Source organism: Rhyacophila brunnea, unplaced genomic scaffold (genome assembly GCF_057557595.1).
Source record: "Rhyacophila brunnea isolate RB1 unplaced genomic scaffold, BYU_Rbru_1.0 scaffold_2, whole genome shotgun sequence".
NCBI lineage: Eukaryota > Metazoa > Arthropoda > Insecta > Trichoptera > Rhyacophilidae > Rhyacophila > Rhyacophila brunnea.
The window spans coordinates 5,375,908-5,400,967 of NW_028232859.1; the positions used below are offsets into that span (position 1 = coordinate 5,375,908).

At 32.2% G+C, this 25,060-nt stretch overlaps 1 protein-coding gene across 4 annotated transcripts in view; it reads left to right on the top strand.

The window, feature by feature from the left end:
* Positions 1 to 25,060, top strand: part of exd (PBX homeobox extradenticle) — a 30,174-nt gene that overhangs the window by 2,383 nt on the left and 2,731 nt on the right. The window contains exons 2-6 of one of the 4 annotated variants that reach the window (XM_085947066.1): positions 7,045 to 7,206; positions 7,816 to 7,994; positions 9,173 to 9,273; positions 9,612 to 9,762; positions 12,411 to 12,537. In XM_085947066.1, coding sequence (XP_085803192.1) covers positions 7,045 to 7,206; positions 7,816 to 7,994; positions 9,173 to 9,273; positions 9,612 to 9,762; positions 12,411 to 12,536 — 719 coding nt within the window. In that variant the 3' untranslated portion in view covers position 12,537. The remainder of the gene's footprint in view (positions 1 to 7,044; positions 7,207 to 7,815; positions 7,995 to 9,172; positions 9,274 to 9,611; positions 9,763 to 12,410; positions 12,538 to 25,060) is intronic. The other 3 variants (XM_085947067.1, XM_085947064.1, XM_085947065.1) reach the window with 3 other exon arrangements.

The window sequence follows — 25,060 nt, forward strand, 5'->3', positions numbered from 1 at the left end:
TTCTTAGTATGGATTTCTACAATTTGTCAGTTGTTTTTTCTGGCAGCTCAGGTGCGATGGTAATTATTGTAATTAAGATAATCGTCTTGCCAATATTATAACGCGACTTGCGGCTACGACAAACGAATTCAAATTCGCAAAATGCAATTAAAAAGATCGCATTACAAAATTGATGGTTTGTTTTATTGCAGGTAAGTAATGGTAAACCATTTTTATAAAATGCGTGTAGAATATGTTTTTTCATAATTAAATATCGAATAGCTTTTGCGTACCTACCACTAATATAAATACAAATATTGGAAGATTTTGTCCGCTGACCCGTTTTATGTTCTAAATGTATCATATTGATACCTATTAGTATTACAAGCAACAATACCGTACCTACATATCGATAAAAAAGTCACATACCTACTTGTTTATTTCTTTAGATATTTAAGTATTTTGAGGATGCTCTGCCCAAACTGGTCTATTTGATTATAAACTATTGACATTGAAGAATTTCATCAAATCGATCGTAAGAAATTTCATCTTCAAAATACCAGTGGCGTACATCTGAAGATGCGAGACATCCCTGAAAATATTCATTTGAACCTACTATTATAATATTATGTATTGCGTAAGCCGTAATTGCATTCTTCTAAAGGTTTTGCAATATAATATTGCTTCAGATTTTCACTTAGTCATTGTATTACGTTAATATTTATTGTTGTTTAATTTAATAAAACGCATTTTTTTGTAGTACTTATTCCACTTTTAATCAATAAATTAGGACCAGTTTCGTTCGCATCAGAGGGACATTTTCAACTGAACAAGGGAAGATTCAGTTGAAAATGTCCCTCTGAGGCGGACGAAACCGGTCCTAATTTATAGATTAAAAGTGGAATAAGTACTACAAAAAAAATGGAGCCATTGTCGAAAACTACCCAATCAAGACTCGTAACTGGACAAAATCTGACATTCGAATGAAATTTTCAAAATGGCGTCCTATGGTAGTTCGTAGTTCCATTTTTGGCCATTCTACAGGTAAGTTTGTAGGTGTGTAACGTTAAAAAAAAGTCCCGCCGTCCCATGTAATACTTCAGATTTTCACTTAGTGATTGTATTACGTTAATATTTATTGTTGTTTAATTAAAAAAACGCATTTTTTTGTAGTACTTATTCCACTTTTAATCAATAAATTAGGACCGGTTTCGTTCGCATCAGAGGGACATTTTCAACCGAACAAGGGAAGATTCAGTTGAAAATGTCCCTCTGAGGCGGATGAAACCGGTCCTAATTTATTGATTAAAAGTGGAATAAGTACTACAAAAAAAATGGAGCCATTGTCGAAAACTACCCAATCAAGACTAGTAACTGGACAAAATCTGACATTCGAATGAAATTTTCAAAATGGCGTCCTATGGTAATTCGTAGTTCCATTTTTGGCCATTCTACAGGTAAGTTTGTAGGTGTGTAACATTAAAAAAAGTCCCGCCGTCCCATTTAATACATTGTACGCTAAAGGCGCGCCGATTAGGTGGCCATTCGACATAATTAGCATTATATTTAAATGTTGTTATTAAAAAGAAATTATCTGATATATGATTATATTATGTATTTGATTTAAATACTTACATATTATAAAGTGTAAAGAACTATTCATCACATAAAACGACTGGTACCTAGATACATATTTCATTAAAACACTTTATAATATGTACTTTCGTACTTTTTCCACATTTATTCCATAATGTTGATATTCAATCGATTTTATCCTAATGGACATTTTCAATTGAATAACAGTACAAAATATAGGTAGGTACATATTATTGCATAAAAAGTCAATTAAGTATAGAGGACGTGGGAGTCGATTGTTTACTTGAACTAACTTGTTGGTGATATTTGTCCTTATTTATTAAATGACTGGTTTATATACATTAAGAAATAGCGTAACTTCAAAACTGTGAAAAATTTGCTGTGTTTAAAATTCACCTGCCGTAGGTGTATGTATCAAAAAAGGTTCCCGACCAATGACAAAAACTTGAAGACGATTTTATTGCTTTTGTCGCATGATACGTACAAGAAACCCACAACTTAAAAATGAATTATTTTCCATACGATAGTATGTATCATCATCAGCTGTAGTATATACCAATATTGCATATAAATTTATGTTTACATTTTAGATATAATAGTGCAACCATCTATAATACCGTGGATTTACAAGAATAAAATTACAAAGCGGCAGGTTTACATAGGTCGTAAGTGCATTTGCTAGTCACGCAGCCTTCGCTATCGAGGCTTGATAATTATATATTATATACTTACACAATATTATATATGTGACATATTATAATATTTAGGAATATTATATTTCATCCATTGTTGTTATTTTTAAGTTAATAAGTCAAAAGAATAATATCAACTAAGATTTAATAACAATAAACAAAAATGCAAAATGTACAAAGTGTTTAAAAGTACCTTATACACCTTCTAGAGGAAAGTGGTATAATGGTCCCTATATCTAACGGGTACGAGTGGCAAAAATATTAATCAATAAATTCTAATTGATTTATGTTTTGTACTAGGTATTCTATTAGTCATTATTTACGACCCGGCTTATGCCTTCTGGCTTATGGCTTCTTCGTGCACTATGCGCACTCACCGATCGTAAATGCACATTGACATAATAAAAGATTGTTAAAACCTTCTTACCTATTAGTAAAGGATCAAGTAAAAAACAAATTTTGATTATCTGAAGTGTTTGTGAAAAACCCGTAATGAATATATTACATACTATTAATACATTCAATAGGTAAGCCCGTTAAATCGTCATTTCCCGTAAACAATGGAACCAGCTAATGTGAAATATCACAAAATATACCTACTCACTAAATAAAAACAAATAAACAATTTTAAGCTATAATCCATAATCGTTAAAACTGAAGTGATCTCGGATTTTAAGAAAATACGTAGATCAGTTAACAAACGCGCAGGTTAAGTTTTTTTTGTTTTTTCTACCATATTACTATAACATCAAATTATAGTTTCATGTGTGAACTCCCAGATTGGATAAATCAATGAACTATTAGAACCAAGGTCAACTTGTTAAGGCAAATGGTAGGCACTGCAACTGTGTTATACCTATTTATATCTAATATTTTCTTGATAAAATAATTTATTATCAATGGTATTAGGTACTATATATACACAATGTATCAATGTCGACTAATTATGATTGTATCATTTTGATAACTTCCGAAATAAATAATTATATCGGGTTTATATATTTCATTGAAATAATACTATGATATATAATTTATAGTATTAGGGAGTAGCAATTAACAGAAAACGCATGTACTTACATATTTTGCATGATGAATATAAAGTTTTTGAAAATGGCCTATAAAATGTCAAAAAAAACATTACAACATCAGTACCTATATATTAAAATTGAATATCTCAATATGTCCAACCACTTGCTTGAAACACAAAAGTACGATTTGAAGTATCTTTCGTACGAAACTTTTTCTAAAGGGTTTCATTAACCACATAGGTCCGATATTCCCCATTTTACCCATCCATAAATCCATATAATATAATAATATGTTTTCATATTATATATTTTCGTAGTATCAACATAATATACGAAATCATTCAGATTTGGTACGATTTTAATAATACACTAGCTGTCAGGTCCTCATTATGGGAGCAAGTGTGATTTGTTATTTGATAGTGAAAATAAAAGTAGTTTAGTAGAAATTTTAAACTTTGATTACAATAATAGGTATGTATATAAAAAGTGGAATATTATTAAATATTATAGATATTACTATTAACAACTAATTTTTCCACTCTATACGTAAGCGCTTCATTAATTTCTCTAAATAGTATAGTATATCTACCTACTAATAGCAGCGTTTCTATATAATTAAGTATCGATAAAGTCTCTTGCACATATTATCAATATCATTTATTTCATATTTCATTGTACCTACTACATCGTACAACTTATTTTTCTGAAAAACATAGGTTCCATAAATTATTAACGCATTTTTTAATTAAAAAATGTTGTAATATTCGAGTCCGTCCCAAAAAAAAAAGGACTCCAGATATCCGGTGTCTAACGATCACGTACATGGCGAGATCTCGGATGTAATGAGGAAACATTCATTAACATTTTAGCTTATGATTTTCTCCGTACATTTATTCACTTTTATAACGAGCTCCTTATCGTATATACCGAGCTAAAATATTGCCAAATTTTTTCTTAAAACTGTTAATGTGTGGATCATTTAAAAACATTTTCAACCCTAAGCAATAAAATCCGACCATAGACCGATGCCGCCGGGATCAAATTACGTTTATGACACTAGACACTAGACACCAAATACCTAATTGGTGTTTTCGCCAACAATATTGAAAGTATCCACGCATATGGTTGAAATTTCATGCTTTGTGAAGTCAGTAGGTACCTACCAGAGTTCATTATAATAAACAACTTCTTTTGTGAATGCCATGCTTGTTTGGGGGATTTTTACGATGGTTTTCAGATTTTTTATGTTCTATGCTTAAATAGAACATGGTGCGAAAAATCTTATGTAACGAGTAATGCTTATAACGAGCAAATTCAGTCGGTCCCATCTTCCTTGTAATAACCGAGTTCGATTGTACATAATTATAATGATATGAGTAGGTACCACCAATCTAGTATAATAAATGTGACAATATGGTACTTATCTTCATCTTGTGTATTATATGATGTAAGACAGTGGTCCCCATCCTTTTAATCGCCACGGACCGGTCAACATTTGATAATTTTACCGCCTGCTGAGGGGGAGACGTTGATTGTATATTTGAGATTGTTTTGATTCAATAATTTTAATTTAATTGTGTTTAAACATGCCTTCAAAATAAAATACATTTACACCAAAAAATTAATAGAAAGTGATTTAATATTTTAATTCACTAGAACAGCGTTTCCCAACCTTTTTTTGCTCGCGTGCCACTTGTACATTACGCTTAATTGTACCACTTCGTAAAAATGATTTTATTTCGAGAAATTTGTTATTTTATTTGCATTATAAATTTTATAGTGTGACTATATATCCCAGAACTCAATTTATTTAAATTAAAAAAAAATACCAAAGGTTTTATTTTTTCTGATAAAAATGAGACATTTGAACTTTACATATCACAATGTTTTTTTTTTTAATAAAAGGTGCCGAAGCTCATTTCTTGTCGAAATTCAAAACTAGGACATTTAAAGAAGTTTTTTTTAACAACTAATTTTTATTAAAAAAAAATTACGTCATAACAGTGACGGCGACATCTCAAGTTACTGATAGCTAACGCGCTAAATTTAAAAGTGCACTCCAAAAATACGATATTGATTGTTGGATTTTCGATCATCGACTATTAACAACTGTACTGTATATTATTAATTAAAATTATGAATTATAGAAAAAATACAATAGTTTAAATGTTATTTTTATGACTGATTTTTTTTTACTTTTTATGTCCGCCATTACTGATTATTTTTCGCGTACCACCGGTGGTACGCGTACCACAGGTTGGAAACTGCTGCACTAGAACGTTAAATCAATGAGAACCCTGAGCTTGCTTCTTTGTAATAGTTTTAAGGTAGTGACGTCTCTCAGCTCCTGGTTAACCTGCCAAACCCGAGAGAAATACACCACAGTAAATAAAATGGAAATAATTTAATGTTCCTCTGGCGGCCCGGTACCATTTGATCCATGGACTGGTCCGCGGACCGGGGGTTGGGGACCACTGATGTAAGACACTGAATGCAGTGAACCGTCAATAAATTTTGAGGCATCCGTAATAATCGGTGTGAATTAAGAGAAGAGTAAAATTTTTCGAAATTGGCAAATAATTAAAAGCCTACGATTGTAGGATGTGTTTCAATCAATTACACGATGATCCCAGAAGAGCCCTTACCTTCAGAGCGAGACCATGTTTGTCAAGATCATATTTAGAACAAAAGAGATTCGTTTGCAAAGTTATTAAAGTTAAAAATAGACAAATTGCCACGTGCGACGTTCCAGGGGTGTCACAATATTTCTGCTTTGAAACGAACGCGACTACTAAACTTTATATTCTTTATAGTTTACAAAAAAAACTCTTGATATTTAGGCAGGTGTTTCTTTGTTGGTTTGTTATATTAAAAAAAAAATTGTGTATATTATTGTGTATGGTTGTGTGATATAATAATACTTAATACTTAAGTAGGGAGTAAGATCATGGTAACGCGCGTGTTTGAGCATGTACTGTTTTTAAAAAAAATATTTTTTTCGGTTAGGTACATGTTCAAACACGCGCGTTAACATGATCTTACTCCCTACTTCATTTGTCAATTTATGGCTACGGCCGTATGTTGTAGCTTAGCCACTGGGAAATGCCAATAGAAATGGCGTATTTCAAAAAAATACTACCTTATTCTTAGGTCAATAATTATTATAAAGCAAACATTATTCGCAGGATGTTTATCACATTTGAATGGTCAAAGACATAGCTTATAATCAGTATCTTTAGAGTTATCTTGAAACGTGTAAATCGTGCCCATTTGTCAAATTTGGAATAATGTCGACATAAGTTTTAGCAATGGTTTTATAAATGCTTTTAAAAATTAATAAATATAAAAAATCTTAACACCACTTCACATTGACATACTGAAATATGACTATATTCTAAAACATTAGAGTGAGAGGTTTAAAAGAATACTATTTTATATAATAAAAATACTTTATGCAGTCATCAAATGTTTAAAATAAATATAAAGGATAATATGGCTTCAAAATTAAACAAATAGAATATCTACAACGTTTAACGAATCTCCAGGGTTATGCTCTGAAAATACCATAAAAGCTCAATTTTGACCTACGCTGAGCATGTGGGCCGTTAAGGTGGATTGCAAAACTTGGAATAAATTAAAAGTGCCTCTCGATTCCGCAGAAGTCTGCCCAGGGCAAGGGCAGGAGAAGATGGCAGACAGCCATTTCAAATATATCAGAAGTCATACTATAGCTTTCAATTTCATTTTAGTCCTATCCCTGCGCAACACGCAAGAAGAAGAGCCCCCGGACCCACAGCTGATGCGCCTAGATAATATGCTGATCGCAGAGGGAGTCGCAGGGCCTGAAAAGGGCGGGGGAGCCGGAGCAGCAGCCAGCGCCAGTGCTGCCGCCCAGGCAGACTGGGGTGAGTGTACGTGCCGCCTATTCATACTCTCTTATTCTGCCCCGATACCTCTTTCCTTTATTCGTGACATCTAGCGTCTTGTGTTTCTGTAATACCTAATCAATTAATTGATAAGAAGATAACGATTATTTAAATTCCTCTTTTACTGTCAATTTACATCAATGTTGGTCCATCATTCGAAATTAATGCATGTTTGGATTCTTATTATTATTGGACTGTGAGAATAAGTACACGATCTTTATGCACTGTTGAATTAAGTGAGACCATTTATCTATGTATGTTTTATGCCCATTCTTATTCAATATTTTCTCTCAAAAAAAACATTGGCTGGTGAAGGCACTTCTTGTATATGACCAGGAAATTCATTGTTACGGATTTCAGCTGTTCCACTCTGCAATATCAATCATAATAATTGTCATGGATAAACAAAATAGTAATCATTAATTAATGTGCTTATTTGGAAGTGTTTTATTATCATGGTTTAACTAATGTCCATGTCGTATCACCCGGCTCGCAGGATCGATCAGGTATAATGAGAGAATAGTAATAGCGCAGGCGATGTGGAAGCGCCGGAATGCCAGACTTTGTGTAGTGTCTTTGAGGGATCTCTTGCAGGTGGAACAGGGCAGGCGGACAACGCCATCGAGCACTCGGATTACCGTGCCAAATTGGCGCAGATTCGACAGATCTATCACCAGGAACTGGAGAAGTACGAGAACGCCTGCAACGAGTTCACCACACACGTCATGAACTTACTCAGAGAACAGAGCCGTACGAGACCTATCACCCCTAAGGTCAGTCATCATTGCTACTATATTAATGTAGGTATACGTCTGGATGCCCGTTATACATAATTGTGTATAGCAGATATATCCAGATAGATAAAAGAAGCTCAATTAATACTATCGTGGTTATGTGTAAACATCGCACGTATGCGTGTATGGCTATGTAGGTAATTTCAAGTTATGTTACACCTCATATTGAAAAATTGTTATCAATGATGAAGAACACTTATTAGGCACTTACGATTGCTCATAAATTTGTGTGCAGTTAATAACGTAGGACAACAACGCCAACTACATAATGTGACGGGAAACTGTTTCCACACGATCATTTCATTGAGAAATTAATCTATCTCTTCCCAATCTATCTGATGTCTCGACTTTGCTCCGCATGACATATTTATTACCATGCAGTTTGTTGTCACATTTTTCTGAGGTTACTAAAATACAGAGTAAAGCTAGGCTGAAGTGCTTTTGGCCGCCTGAATAATGTCTTTAAAAGTGATCACCCACTGTGCCTAAAGCGCAAAGTGTTCAACTAGTGTGTGCTTCCTGTAAACTCATGTGCATGTGAAACATGGACCCTAAGTAAAAGAGAGATCCAGAAACTTAGAGTAGCACAATGTGGTATGGAGAGGGGCATGCTGGGCACAACGCAAAAGGACAAAAAGAGGAATGAGTGGATAAGGGAACAGACAAGTTTGCAATGTAATAGGGTTTGCTAAAAACCTCAAATGGAAATGCGCTGAAAAATAGCTCGAAGAAAGGACAATCGTTGGACAAATTTAGTCATCCAGTGGTATCCAAAAGATACAAAACATCCGCAAGGTAGACCTAGAGGCCACTGGATCGATCAAATGATAAAGTTCTGCAGAAGTACGTGGCAACGCAACGCACAGGACCGAGAGAAGTGGCCATCATCCAGCAGTGGATAGATTCAGGCTGATGATGATGACTGCAATACAGGATAATTTGGTTGGGGGTGCGAGCCGATTCCAAGAGCAATGGATACTACAGTCAGTAGTTATGTATTGATGTGCTTGTATGTACATGTACATAGTTTATTACTTGAAATTCCTCACAACAATCAAAATTAAAGTCTAATTTTTATATTATTAATTTCACGTTTTATAAATCGAATTGTATTGACTATTGTACTGCTTTTTCAATATTTGTTTATTTTGTGACAGGAAATCGAACGTATGGTGCAAATAATCCATAAGAAGTTCAGCTCTATTCAAATGCAATTGAAACAGTCAACATGCGAGGCCGTCATGATTTTGAGATCCAGGTGTGTAATACATTCAATTATAAACAAAATCTCTTTTAATACAATTTTTTTTCTTCTAATTGTTAGTAAGTTTTGTGCTATTCTGTTTGAGTCATTTTTTGCGACCCGGGTTTCACCTTTCAGTGTTTTGTACTGTGTCCAATCACCGACAGTAAATGCCCAATTAACACCATCAAGTACCGTCAGCTAATGGTATTAAAAAAATCTTCTTTAATTTTAAGTAATGAGGTTGAAATATGTAGATCCATATATTATACATTTGGAGACAGAGATAATGTACATGGCATGTTGTCGGTGTATTAATAAATTATTATATGTATTGATAAATTTGTGTTCAGATTCTTGGATGCCCGACGCAAACGCCGCAACTTCAGCAAGCAAGCGTCTGAGATACTCAACGAATATTTTTACTCGCACCTATCTAACCCTTACCCCTCCGAAGAAGCAAAAGAAGAATTGGCGAGAAAGTGTGGCATCACCGTTTCACAGGTTATAATTATTTTTTTGTATTTCTCTTAATCAATGTTGTACCTAAAGCGATGGTCTTCAAACTTCTACTACCTGCAGATCCCTACACCAAATTGGTAAAGGAGGAAATTAAAAATTATACTGAATATTGTTTTAAAACTAGACTGCATGAAAAGTTTAAATATATATGTCGTCGTTCATTATTTCAGCTATATTATAGATTATTAACAAAGGCTCAATTCCACAGCTCGTTAAACTGTTCTATTACTCAAAAAGCAATGTCATAAATTATATTTAAGATGAGCCACCGCCAGCCGAGAAAATGTGACATGTTAATACATAAAATTACTTTAACTATTTAATTACCATATTTAAATAACATTCTAATTATATCGAATGGCAAAATAATGAGGGCACAAATGGGTGTTCCGTCCGCGTGGAAAGGATTAAAAAGACCCATAACAGTAGGTAGCTGAGATTATTTTTTTATAAATTGAAAATATGCAAAAATATGATTTTAAAAATTGTGTATATAAAATTTAAACTGTAAATCAATTTTTATTCACCATCAGTCAATTTATAATCAATTTACAAGAAATCATAATTTTCAGTGCGTGCATTGGGCCCTTGATAAAATGATATTAAGTGGGTCGAATTGAATGAGCAACACGTTGCTAAAGTTAACATGTAATAAAAGTTAGGGCACAGTGAAAGGTACTCACATATTTTTATTCTATAGTTACTTAGACCATGGTTTCAGATGTATTTTAATGGCATTTGATTGATTATTCTTAAGCAAACTAAAAATGTACTCCATGCTACAGTGGTTTCTGCACAGTTCGATACATATGCATATGCACAGTGAATGATAACTTTTGCTTCTTATGTATAACGATTACACACGTAAAATGATAAAGTAAAACCTCGTTAATACGAAATCCATGGGACCGAAAATCGAAAAAAAATTCGAATTACGAATTATGAAATGTATGGGGGAAAAATACTAAAATTTTGAAAAAAAAAAAATTATTCTCATTAATTTTATTTCCGATCATAGATGTGCCTACCGAATTGGGTCATAAAATATCAGGATTATTTTTATTACTTTCTTAAAATAAGAATTTTTGATTTTTTAAGAAAAGTCTCACAATTTTCAATGACTGGCTCATGAAATCGTCGTTCCCTATTAAAAAAGTCGGATCTGCAAAATGCTATTTTTCAGTACGAGCAATCAAAGATGTTTTTATCATAATATATCCTTTGTGACCTATTGCTTGCCATAATGAATAAAAATACGGGTTATAGAAACTTTTCTAAACGTTTATAAAAACATCCGTCTGTCCGGTGAACATAGTAGCAACTGTCAGATCCGACGCATCTTGCTCGCCCATGCCCAGCCAACAATGTCGGTTGGTAAGAACCGACATTGTTATTCGGACACTCTCGGTAGATCCGTCATTTTTAACTTGAGTATCTCGAATTTTTTCAAACAAACAAAAAAAACTGTGATTGTGGTATAAAGTTTAAATAACTTTTACGTAATAATCCGAAAATAACAAAATTTCAGATCCGACTTTTTTAATAGGGACCGACGAAATAGTGTACTTTATTACGATTTATTGAATATTTTTGTATGCCAGTTCATTTCGAATTACGAAATTCGAATTAAAGGTATGGTTTTATATGAAAATAATGTTCAAGGGACTTTTTTTTCGGGAAAATTTCGAATTACGGCGAATTTCAAATTATCCGTGTTCTTACTAACGAGGTTTTACTGTACTTTAAAAATTATAAAGGTATGATGTGCACTTGCATGATTTGTAAATAAAAGGAAAATAGTGACCTCTAATGTGGATGCGCTTGGCTATTTATTTGCTTGCACTATTTCGATTTTATATGATTCATGTATATATAACGATGGTTCTTTGTTGAACAAATTGGAGGCTTCTAATAAATGCAAGCCATCAAAACATCTCTTATATAATGAATAAATCTCAGCACAAGTTTTAAGCTTCATACAAATAAATGTTCTTAGCAATCTTATCAGGTTCACGTGCTATCTATATGCAGGGATACAATACGTACGCTTTTTGTAAGTTATTGGCTCACATTGAGCCAGTTACAGGATTATATATCTAGAATATTATGATCACAAGCTTCGACTATTGTAGAATATATCTGCAACAGGAAATTAACATTTCAAGTTTCACAATTATACTGAAACTGGATTTTTGTCATTTGAAATGTTTAATTTATGGATTATAATTTAGGAAAAAATTATTTTTCACTTTTGTGTATGTACATCAAAGGAGTCTTTAAAGAAAGAAAGTGGAGCTCGTAGTCCAATGCTTAAGCCACTGACTGGCTTCTCATTCGGTGGCTTCGGGCTTGATTTCCAGTGAGGCTAATAATGTGATTTTCTCAAAGAGTGGGTTTTTCTTTGATTGTTTCACTTCTACTATCACACTACTGTTTCACAACAGTCATTGAGCCTCATGGCTTGTTATGTTAAAAAGACTAAAAGCACATTGGCCGGAATCCGATGGATGCGGGTTCGAGTCCCGCCTTGTATCAATATTTTTAAAATAAATTAAAAAGAAATCTTGATTGTTGTGTCACTTGGTTAATTAATATTCATTCTAACCGTGTTTACCTTATTCTGTGTTAAGGTGTCTAATTGGTTTGGCAACAAGAGAATCCGCTATAAGAAAAACATCGGCAAGGCGCAAGAAGAGGCAAATCTTTACGCTGCGAAGAAGGCTGCCGGTAATGATGATTTTCATATGTTCGAATAATGTGAGGACAACACTATCTCATATAATATCAACCTAACATTTTTATAACAATACTTTAGAGAGTCTGTTAATTATACTCTTATACTAAATAAATTGGTAGAATTTTTCTATAACTTTATCTCTTAACCCATTGGCGCCGAAATACGAGAAATTCTCATGTTAGAACAGGTACTTTGTAATTATCTTTTTTACATTATATCAGGGCATCCATTGAAAATTTTTGGTATTAAATGTGTTCAGCAATAGGTTCGCTACAGGGTGAATATATTAGATAATAGGGATTCTTACCAACCGGTATAAAATATTGGATTTTAAAAATATAATACAAAAAAATAGTACAGCATTTTAAATATATATTTTTATTTTCCGTTTTGTGACATCTGTTGATTGAATCTTTAGTCCAATATTTAATAAAACAGTTCACTGCACAGAATAAAATGATGAAATGAAAAAATGAAAACACTTAAAAATATGTGTCACAAAGGTTATTGGCTTTTTTTTTATTGGCGTTAAGAATGCAAATCTTTTAAAATATCCACCTAGGAAGCGATTTTAGACAGGATAATACAGGGAATAGTTTTATTACAAATTATCATTTGTATTTTCAAGTTTCGGAACAAAAATTCGTAATTTTTGTTAAAAAGTTTGCGAAATTACACATTGCTAGAAATGCGAAAAGTACAGCATTTGTCAATAATTTTCAGATATTTTATGTGTTATCATATGAAAATAGATAACGCTATATAATACAAGCAGTTTATTTAAAATCTTTAGGGTGTAATTGGTTTTTTATTTAGCACTAAACTTAAAATTCTGAAGAAAAATAAATGAAAGTTTTTATTTATTCAAATTTCAACCTCTCTATCTCACTTTAAATATTTTTTTTTCTTCTCTTTTTTAAATCATATTAAAGGATCCTTTTTTTATTTATGTTGATAATTTAAGTCAATTTTGTACTCTATGTACAAAAATAAAGTCGGTCGCCAATGGGTTAAAATAAAATACTTACATATTGCTTCAGTTGTGGGAGATGGGGTTTTTTCAAACACTTATTAAATTTGCCTACTTATTTCCAATCAACCACATTTTTTTTTATTACACAATAACTGAAAACTGTCTATAATGACCGCCCCTTGTGGGTGGGTTGCTGGTTGAAATCTCGTAGCTGGGTCAAACTCACATGTTGTTTTTGTGTGTTCGGGTTTTGAGTATGAATGCTATGGGTAATGTCAGTGGTTAATAATAAATACCTGTAAAAAGTATACTAAGATACCTACGATCACGTAAGGTTAATTGTCTCTGTGAAAAAATTGGAATTTATCTTGTTTTTGCAATAATAAGTAAATATGTATCATTTTCAAAACCATAATACATGAGTATAATATGTGTATACCCTTTGGTAAATTTTTAAATGCTAAATTAATTTGCATTAATGATGCATGCATGGTCTTTGAATACTGTGTACACTGTATTTATAATTGCATAAGAAAGTGGCAGAGCATACATACTGTGAGCAACCGTGTGATGCGCATGCAACGCGGAGAGTGTCCTGCGCGCATCGCACGGCCACTCCTACAGTAAAACCTCGTTAGTAAGTAAGAACACTGATAATTCAGAATTCGCTGTAATTCGAAATTTTCGCAAAAAAGAACATTATTTTCATATAAAACCATACCTTTAATTCAAATTTCGTAATTCCAAATGATTTCAGAGTCCTGGCATATAAAAATATTCAATAAATCGTAATAAAGTATACTATTTCATGAACCGGTCATTGAAAATTGTGACACTTTTCTTAAAACATCAAAAATTACTTATTTTATGAAGGTAATAAAAATAATCCTGACATTTTATGACCCATTGACACACAGCGGTGTCATCAGAGGCACAACTGCACTCCACTCCAAGGTAAAACAATAACTCACATGTTTCAGGGCTGTAGGTTATTGTTGATTATTTAATGGATTTTCACATAGTTTTACTAGAGAACCAATGCCAAACAATAATTGTGTTGACAAATTGAAAAAATAAAAAATATATCATATTTTTCTATAATTCTAGTTACTTGTAACTTCAATTTATGGATTAATTAAATACACATGGTATTTGCACAGATTTTAATTTGAAAGAATTGTAACGGAAATTTTAATATTTTTCCCCCATACATGTCATATTTCGTAATTCGAATTTTTTGTCGATTTTCGGTCCCATGGAATTCGTATTAACGAGGTTTTACTGTATTGTGCTTTAGGCCTGAAGAAGGGCACAATGATTTTTTGTTTCTACATAATATAATGGCAACATGTGATAGGTACAAGTGGGTTCTTAATCTTAAAATGTCTTGCCAAAACTGCAATTATAATTTGTGTTTATTTATTTTTTTATTTAATTTAATTTATTTGTAATTATATAAGGAAGGCCGGGTTTCGGAAATCTAAGCTTACTTACTGACTGGAAATCTTACATTCTACTACGTACATACATTATTATGCAGAGTTGAATACTATTTTAACATTTTTGGTTGTGGATTGAACTAACTTAAGTATGGATTATTTTAAGTGTAAATGTCTATTGATTATTCATGAGATTGTATACCTATTTGACTTTAATTATAATGAGATGGTTTGTATAAATCCCTTCGGTTTGTTGTTCACTATGAAATACGAATTAGAGTGCTCGCGTCTTCCACAGGGTAAGGTAAAATTTACCTGTTGATTTTTCAACCGATGTGTGTGATTTGATCTATCGTATGGATCCAATGGGTTGTGCAATTATTATGCACTGAATCGTTCAATAATTGCAATACAACAACAGATTGGATTCAACAGAATGAAATGACAAACACTTGATTTTGTTTCCTTTATTTCCACATGTCTTTACATCTCCAATTGAAGATGTCATAAAAACAAAACTGGTTTTCTAAATTGTGGAAATAGTACTAAAAATAAAATATCCGACAAAACTATATATTTGTTTATTCAAACATGGTATTGAATAAATAAATACATAATTTTACCACCACAAAATAAAAGTTAAAAAAGGAATAATATATGCACCTCACAGCCAGCGTTTCCAACTATGCATTTTTTTCGCCAGATTGCCAATTTTTTTTATGGCGTTAAATCTAGCTTTTTTCGACACCAGCTTTAAAGTTTTCATAGTAATGTTGGATTGTTATATCAGATTTGCATACATAAAATAGATACTGCATACAAAATGATGACTAAACTTCTTATCTGCATTAATTTTACGACTTATATTATTAGTTGTGAAACACGAAATTCTTCTTTAATATTATTGTTCTTCTGAAAGCAATGTTAATAATTATGACTTAATTTTTTGATTTACTAGTTTCTAGACACTATCCACTATCTATACACTATCTACTATCTAGACACACAAAATCTACCATTTAGCTTATACCATATCTGGCATATTTTTGTGCCCAGTGCGTCGATCGCGGACATAATAATATATTGTACTATTTCTTGTTCAAACGAGTCAAAACTACTCGACGTTCCAGCTCTTAAAATCTGCTAGTTCTAATCTCTTCTCTTACTTCACCTATCTCACTCACAGTCACCGCTCCTTGCAAATTGCAACAGTGTTGCGTCCGCAGTGCGCTCTTTGCCGCTCACTCGACTACTATACCCCCCCGGCCCGCACTCTTTCCCTCGTCAAGTGCACCGAATCGACAGCGGAATGCACGGCAATGCTGCTTGTAACTTTGTTTAGTTAACAGACGGATCTTTTTGTGAGTGCAGCGTATATACAACATTGGAGATTATTTAAAATTGAACGTACGAGTACGTACATCATCATTACAATTTATATTTCATTTTTTATTTGCCCATATGTGTCATTCCAACAAGTTTGCCAAAAAACCAAAGAATCACTATTATAATGAATGGGAAGAGGATTTTTTCACTATGGCAAACGAAAAATATATTTGTATTGTACTTCGAGTGTACCAATTCTGAAAAGAGGTGACATTGAAAGACATTTTCGAACCGTCCATGGAAACTATGATGGAATTTGTCCGCCTGGTACTGAGTTGCGTAAAAATAAAGTGAGACAATAAATTAAATCACAATTATTGTCTCACTTTCACACTTTTGTAAGTCTTTTCTCACCAAGTTTAATGAAAAGTCCAAGACAGCTACCGTGGCTTCTTTGGTGTAGCAGATGTTTTAATGAAACATAAGAAACCCTTCGAAGATGGTGAAATATGGAAAAAGGGTTTTATTAATGCCGGAAGGCATTATTTCAAAATTTGGAAAATAAAACTGAAATAATGTCTTCAATCAATGACATATTATTATCATGAAATACAGTCATAAATATTAATCTAAGTCGTATATTAATCATACTCGATTTCTTATTCATAAACTAGTATCGGTAACGACTGATAGAGCTCCTGCTATGGTTGGGAATCATGTTGGGCTTATTACTTTATGTAAAAATGAATGATGAAGCAATACCCACTTTTATCAGTTATCATTGCATTATACACTTCAGCTTTACAAAGAAGGCAATTTCGATCATTAGTAGAAGAATGTGGATTGGAAAACGGCAAAGTTTTTCAGAGATATGTTAGCTAAAATTTAACAGTATTTAACAAAGAAGGGAACAGAATATCATCAACTAGATCAGTGCTCCGCAACCTTTTCTCACACACGGCACACAAAAGGTCTTCCCAAAATTCCGCGGCACACCACACGTTAAACAATGTATACACCAAAATATGGTCCCCAGGCCGAATCTTCGGCGCCCCCCTAACTAAGACAGTGTGATACTTTAAAATACCATTTTTCAAATGATGTTCGAAGTAAAATAAATCGTATTGATTCTATGTTTAGCAATTTTTTGTATTTATTAATTCATGTACTTGAACAACGGTTAGTTGTCGGTGAACAATAATAATTTGTCGAGTATTGACACAATAATAATAAATTGTATCCCACAATCGTATGTGCTAAAATATTAATGTCAGCGAAGTAAAACGGCGCCGCAGGCGACTTTTTTTGCAATTAGAGCAAATTTGTAATTTGTGTTTATCTCACTTATCTGCTTGACCTGCCACGCCACCCCTGAGCTTGGGCCCCCAGGGCACCAAAATTACATTACATAACCACTTATTTGATAAATAATTAAATAGACAACACACGACGAAGAACCAAATGTACATTATTATTCCCATGTATTGGTATTATCAATAAATAGCTTGTTTCAATGATCGTACAAGTTTTTAGGGTACAGTTCGGTTATGAGGAATACAGCGGAAAACACATTTTGAAAATACCCGATATACTGGATTATTTGTTAGTTTGGGTTAGTTTAGGTTAGGTTAGGTAAGGTTTGGTTTGGTTAATCTAACAAATAATCCAGTATATCGGGTATTTTCAAAATGTGTTTTCCGCTGTATTCCTCATAACCGAACTGTACCATTTCTTTTGAAGCAAAGTTAAATGTTTTTGGGATGGATCCAAAATTAATTTCATGTTTTCATTGGTGGCCTGGTAGGTCCTTAGGGATATTTGTAGAGAATCTTGTCTTAAATCTTTCTAATTTATCAGATCACGTCAATATATTTTCATTCCGACCTTGCATTGTTTTATTAAGTTCATGCAGGTGCTCAAATGTATGTATTACCAGCCATGTACGCAAATTTGGCTATTAAGGCGAATTCTTTGCCTCAATTTACGATCAAATGTGACTTCAACGCCATCTAAAGGCATCTACCATGAATTTCTAAAAATGTGTTACTAAAAACTTTCGTCGATCGCAACCAGATGGCAATAAAATAAAATATTGTGTGTCGCCACATATTAAAAATCATAAGCTTGATAAAAATGCTTTTAAATTTATTATATATTTACTTACCTATGTAAAAATATTTACAATTAATATTTTTCCCATAAAATATTTACAATTCTAACATGTCTATTTGATTTGATTTAAAGTGTTTATGATTTTTACATTTTGTTTACCGTAGTTTTTTTTACAGTGGCAATACAAGGGTATCCTGTCCAGTCAATGAACCAGATTTTTTTACGTTGTCAATACGAATTAATATAAATATTTTTCTACAGTAAAATTCATTTATAGTAGTAAATGAACATTTAAGTACAAATGTTTATAAGATTGAGTTTAATCTTGTACAATTGACAATTACATCGAATTTCTACTAGAGGTGGAATAAAAGAATGATATGAAATGAATAGCAAAACAAATGCCATTCGAATTATTATTAAACAAAATAAGGAATATACAGTTGTACTTGGTTATTACTAGGAAGGTTGGACCGGCTGAATGTGCTCGTTATAAGCGGTACTCGTTATATCAGAGAATAGGTATTTTTATTGTCGGCGAAAACAACAATTAGACACTTAACTAGTGTCATAAACGTAATCTGTCCCCGGCGGCATCCTGTCCGATCGGATTTTATTGCTTAGGGTCGAAATGTCTTTAAACGATCAACACATTACCAGTATTTTAGCTCGGTATATCCGATAAGTATCTCGTTATAACAGTGAATAAAAATGTACGGAGAAAATCATATACCAAATGTCAACGACTGTTTCCTCATTACATCCGAGATCTCGCTATGTCCGAGATTGTAATAACCGAGTTCGACTGTAGTTATAATTATGACAATGTCGATATTATATAGACATCCCAATTCATTTCGTTTCAACCATGTCCGATCCTAATGGGTTCATATGGGCCTCCACAGAGTGGACGGTTTGTATTAACTAACTAACTATATCTGAGATAAGAATAAAGTAAGACACGCAACGAATTGAATAAAAAAGAAGTTGGAGGTAAGAAAAAACGTAAATAAACATGCGAACAAATCTTGATAAGCAAACCCAAGGACAAAATAAGTGACAAATTAAAAAAAAAATAGTAAAACGTAAGAAAAAAAATTAGAATTTGAAGTAAGTGCACCACTGATTACATAATATTCTAAGAAAAAGACAGAATGTTATTTCTTTGAAAAAATCTAATGTCGATTTTAAAGAACAGTGCAAGATAAAATAAAAGATAGTTTTATTTATTTTACCTATAAATGTGTAAGTGAAATGGATTTGGAGATATAAAAAGAAACCTTATTGGCCCAGTGGTTTCTAGGTGTGGACTTTTGTAATTCCCTGAAGATCTCGAATAAATAATTAAAAATTATCAACACCTATACCATATTCCTAGGTATCTACTATGATTGAAAAGTAGATCTTAATTTTTTGTATTTATGATTGCTTCATAAAAAAACAATATTTACGACTTTATGATGTAGCAGATAAATGAGCAACTAAATAGTGATCCAAATATTATGAAAAGTTCAACTATCAAAGCATCACGGCATAAAATTAGTAATACCACGGTTATACACAATTTATTGTACCTACCTATTGTTATAATTTTCTTAGTTCATTTAATCGTTTTTAATTTAATTTATTTTCAAATTCACCTCTTATGTGTTCATTCACTGAATTGTTTACCCTATATTTTATGGAGACTAATAATAACTTCTATTTTCTACATACTAAATTATCAACCTCCACTTTTTGACAGGACGGCATACAGTTATATAGGCACGTAGATAATAATTTTAAGGCCGTAGACAGGAATGAACGTTAGATGGCCCAAATATAGTACAATAGTATGTATGTAATTAAAGTTAGGGTACAAGTCGGTTATCCTGGATACAGCGGCAAAGACATTTTGAAAATAGCCTATATACTGGATTATTTGTTAGGATTACCTAATCTAACTTAAACTAACCCAAACTAACAAATAATCCAGTATATCGGCTATTTTCAAAATGTGTTTGCCGCTGTATCCAGGATAAACAAATAGAACAAAAGTTAGTGAAGTGGAAGTTTGTCGAGGCTGTTTTGATCGGGTTAATTTGTCTTTGAATAATATTGTGACTAGAAATTTTAACAATTCTTATTATTTTTAACATTGTATATTGTTCATAATTTTCGCGACTACCACGTGAATAGACGATTTTTTTTTTACTTATAACATTTTAAACACTTAACATAAATATGGATAAATTGTACAGTTACTAGACAAAGATTAAATTTGATGTGTGTCAGAAGTATCTTAGGCATTTCGCTCGTATGCTTTCTTTATATTATTGTGAAACTATATTTATTTTAAAATCGCTTTATAAAAGGTAGGTACGTCAAAACAGTAATAAATATCTGAAATAATTACACAACACTATTTCAGAAAGTGGAGGTTGATATATGTAGTCCATTGACATATGCTCCAATATCGCAAACAAAAATTATTGACAGCAGAATTAACACAGTTTTTGTCTTCGTACCTGGCGAACCTTTATTTTCAATGTATGTGTGTGTGTATGTATTTTTTAATCTATGCAAGTACTGTTTCAAAAATAGTTCGATTTATTTCCGCGTTAGCAGCATATGTCGATAAAGTCTTGTCAAATATTCATTTTATTTACAATCGATTTGTTAATATACAAAAATACAAGATTAAATTTAAATAACTAGCCTAAAAATTATTAAATAATATTTTTAATAGAAACGCTAAGCGTTTATTGCGATAAATTACATCTGAACCGAGATGTTTCGATTTTAATTGCATGCTTTCTAACCTCTAAATCGATGTTTTTTAAATTTGAAAAAAAAGATATAAGGATATAATAAATTCCAATTAACGTTTAGCGTTTCCCTAGGTAATAGATTTACGTACATTTTTATCGTAATTTTGATAATAAATCTTATGTCATTCATTCTTACCACCCGATAGAAATGTACCGAATTTGACACGTATTTTTGGTATATAGAACTCCACGATACATCTTAATTTTTTATTTTATTTTTCTCATTACTTTTGAATATATATTTACCGATTAATAAACTTTTCTAGCTATTTTTCGATAACAACTTTACCTAGAGACATCACCTTAAGTAAGTATTGTATAATATACAACATTATTTGTGTTTTTTTGGAAGCAATGCTCCGCGGCACACCTAGCATCGTCTTGCGGCATACCAGTGTGCCGCGGCACACCGGTTGCGGAGCACTGAACTAGATGACAAAACATGGTTGCTTGATGACATTACAGAAAAATTCAATCAATTGAATCTACAACTTCAAGGGGGAAAAAAGTCATTAATTGATTTGAGTAGCGCAGTGAATACATTTAAAACCAAACTTTCACTGTATGAACAACAATTAAAGGAATGTGATTTTAAAAATTTTGATAATATGAGGTCCGAGTGTGAAGATATGCATAATTTTTTGAGATTTTGCATAATACAACGTAACCCATTAAGTGCCGGGAGGTTTTGTGTGGCGGCAAGTGAGAGGCTGCGAATGTTTTTAGCAAAAAAAAACATTTTTTTAAATATGTTGAGAAAGTTTATCATAAACACTTACCAATCATTTATGCTAAATGTCTCATTTTTGGACCAGTATTCTGGCCTGAGACTGGCATTCTGTCTTCAAAGACAAGCGAATAAGTTCGCGTTTTTTGTATGGCTGGCACTGTACACCCGGCCATATCCGCGAACTAGTTCGCTTTGGCACAGGACCGGTTAGTAAGATTTAAGGATTTCTCTAAATTAGAAGATGATGCTGCATTTATGTCGTTCCCATTTAATGATAGCATAAACGCGGAAGAAATAGCCATAAAAATTAGTGTTTTATTAGATATCGATTCTACACACCTTGCCACACTTGAAGGAGAAATATTGATAATAAAATGCGATGTGGTCCTGAAAGCCAGAGCTTTAAGTCTTCATAATTTTTGGAGCCTAATTTGTGAAAACAAATATCCACATCTTTGGAAAGTTGCAGCATATTTGGTTGTAACATATCTTTGCGAATCGGCTTTCTCTTCAATGAATGCAGTGAAAACGAAGTATCGCTCACGATTGACTAATGATAATTTGACTGTGTGCTTACGTTTAGCGGTAACTACATATCACGAACAATATGACAAAATTGCTGAAAATATGCAATGCAAAGTTTCGGATGAAAATAAAAAATTAATTTTAAGATTTCTAATATTCGATACACAGGCAAATTGTGTAACTATGTCAAATTACAGTTAATGTGGTCTTAATTTTTTTTAGGAGTGAAATACATAATTATATTATTGTCACTAATTCGATATTTTCATATCATTATTTTTTAAATGTATTAAATATCTGTTTACATATTTGAATTATAAAAATTGGGTTTTTATTGTTCTCGCATGATATAATTACGAGTGATATCAGTCGATCGCCATAAATAATTTTATCAACTAGTCGATCCTAGAAAAAAAGTGTGGCCATCCCTGGCTTATGCAGCCAGTGTGTCATATGTACGATTTTGTAGAAAATGAGTAATGTGTATAGGTTTGATACTAAAAGTATCATGTTTTTCAAAGCCATTTCGCTTTTTTATGATTCAAAACAGAAACTTGAAATTTCAAAATCCAAAAAGCCGAATGCCTATTGACAAGCAGCTGTGAAATCTTAAATTGTGATTTCCCGAAAGTGGTCTTTCTTAACGTACAATACAGCAGGTCGCACAGATATTAACTCTTTTACTCCCAGCTGATTTAGCCTAGCATATGCGAAAACTCCCAAGCGTTTTTTGACAAAAAATCGTCGATTTAGTTTTTTTTAAATAACTAATTCTACACATGTTTTAAAAATTTGAAACTTTTTTTGTGTGTTCTCAATGGTGTATAAAGCAATAATAAGTAATAATATTGATAGTTTACATCAATAAAACAAAAGAAAAAAATAATGTATCAATATTTATTTAGAAATGAACGGATAAAACTATGTTTGAACAACAAAACAAGTGTGACAACATTTTTTTATTTATAATTGATTTATCAAATTTTATAATATAATCTATCCTTATGTAGTAACAGAAAAAAAAATAAACAAATTATTATTTATCTATGAAATAGAATTTTTATAAAGTAATCAAAAAAAATCGTATAGTGTCCAAGGTATTCAAGAATATTATTCAATTCACGAAATCGCAAGAGAATTCGATATAGTATCGACCACTAACTGATATGAGTGATATGGAATGAAGTAATTTCAAAAAATAAGTCTCAAAGCACTAAATCATTTATAATAATATTTATATTCATGTATTTTTTCACCATCTTACGAAAAGTACCATTGTTAGTTCAAAAATTACAAACTTCATTTTGTAATGTGATATATGAATCATAAAACTAAAAGAAATATCAGAATTTAAAATGTGTCATAAAAATAATGTTTTATTATTTTTATGACCCTCTTTGGTCTCAAGTTCGACAGCAGAGCAATTATGACTTGTGAGTTAATAGGGTGTGACATAATTATAAATAAAGCAGACACTAAAATAAATGTTACTCACACTCAACACACAGTGAATATAATGCTTTGTCTACACCAGACGAAATATGACGGGAAAAAATTTGGAATAAATCGTAAATTTGGTTCCAAACTTTCGGCCGATGGATCGGCCCAGATGGAGTTTTCGCATAGGTATGGTGGGCCGAAATATCGGCCCCGTGGGAGTAAAAGGGTTAATACAACAGTTTCAATTTGGTTTTTCTGGTCTTGATTTGGTTGTAAAATTCAATGTACTTAACTTAAACCATTTTGTAGAATTATTACAATAGTCATTTATTACTACATCAAATATGTATTTTAAAACTCCAATAAGTTCACTAAATGCTGCTGTGGGTCTTTTTAGGAAGTTCATTACTTCATTGGGGTCCGAAATGTTTGTCAAAAACGAAAGTACAAAAGTCATTGCCATGGATAGTTTAAAATCCAATTCAAATGAGTTATTAAGACGATACATCAGTGAAACGGCAAATAATTTTTAACTATAGGCGCGACGAAATTTTGGACTCGCTGGCATTGAGCGAACGTCGAGGTGTGAATACGTCAATTTGTTTCGTGATGGCGACGAGGGTATTAATTCTTAAATCGTTTAAAGATGACTAAAAACGTTACCTATTTACTTGAAAAAGTCAATGAATATATTATTATTGTTACTAATAGAACAATAAACAGAATATTAATTGGATGCATGTTGGATTTATATGACAAATTATTATTATTCTTATATTTCGTTCGGCATGCGTCATTTGCACCCGCGACCCGCAATCCGCGCATCGCCTAGCCACTATCTTTTTAGACCATGCCTTAATGTAGATTCCTGATAAATAACCTATACTAAGCAAAGAAATAAAAACTATATTCTGAATGCAATAACAGTAATTTAGCCAAAAAAAGCCTCTTACAGTGTTTAAAATTGTTGATTCCATCTACGTTTCTGCTGATATTGACTTTTGCATGAATGGCAATAATGTTAACGGAGTCTACCCAAAGACTTTCTTTGTACCAAATAGTGTAACAACATTGTCAGAAATGATCCTTGTGCAAAGTTCTGTAGGTAATGAAATTAGGATAATACCTATATGATCGAAACCCATTGATGACATATTTTTGAAATAGCCCTTTCTGTTTGGATGTATG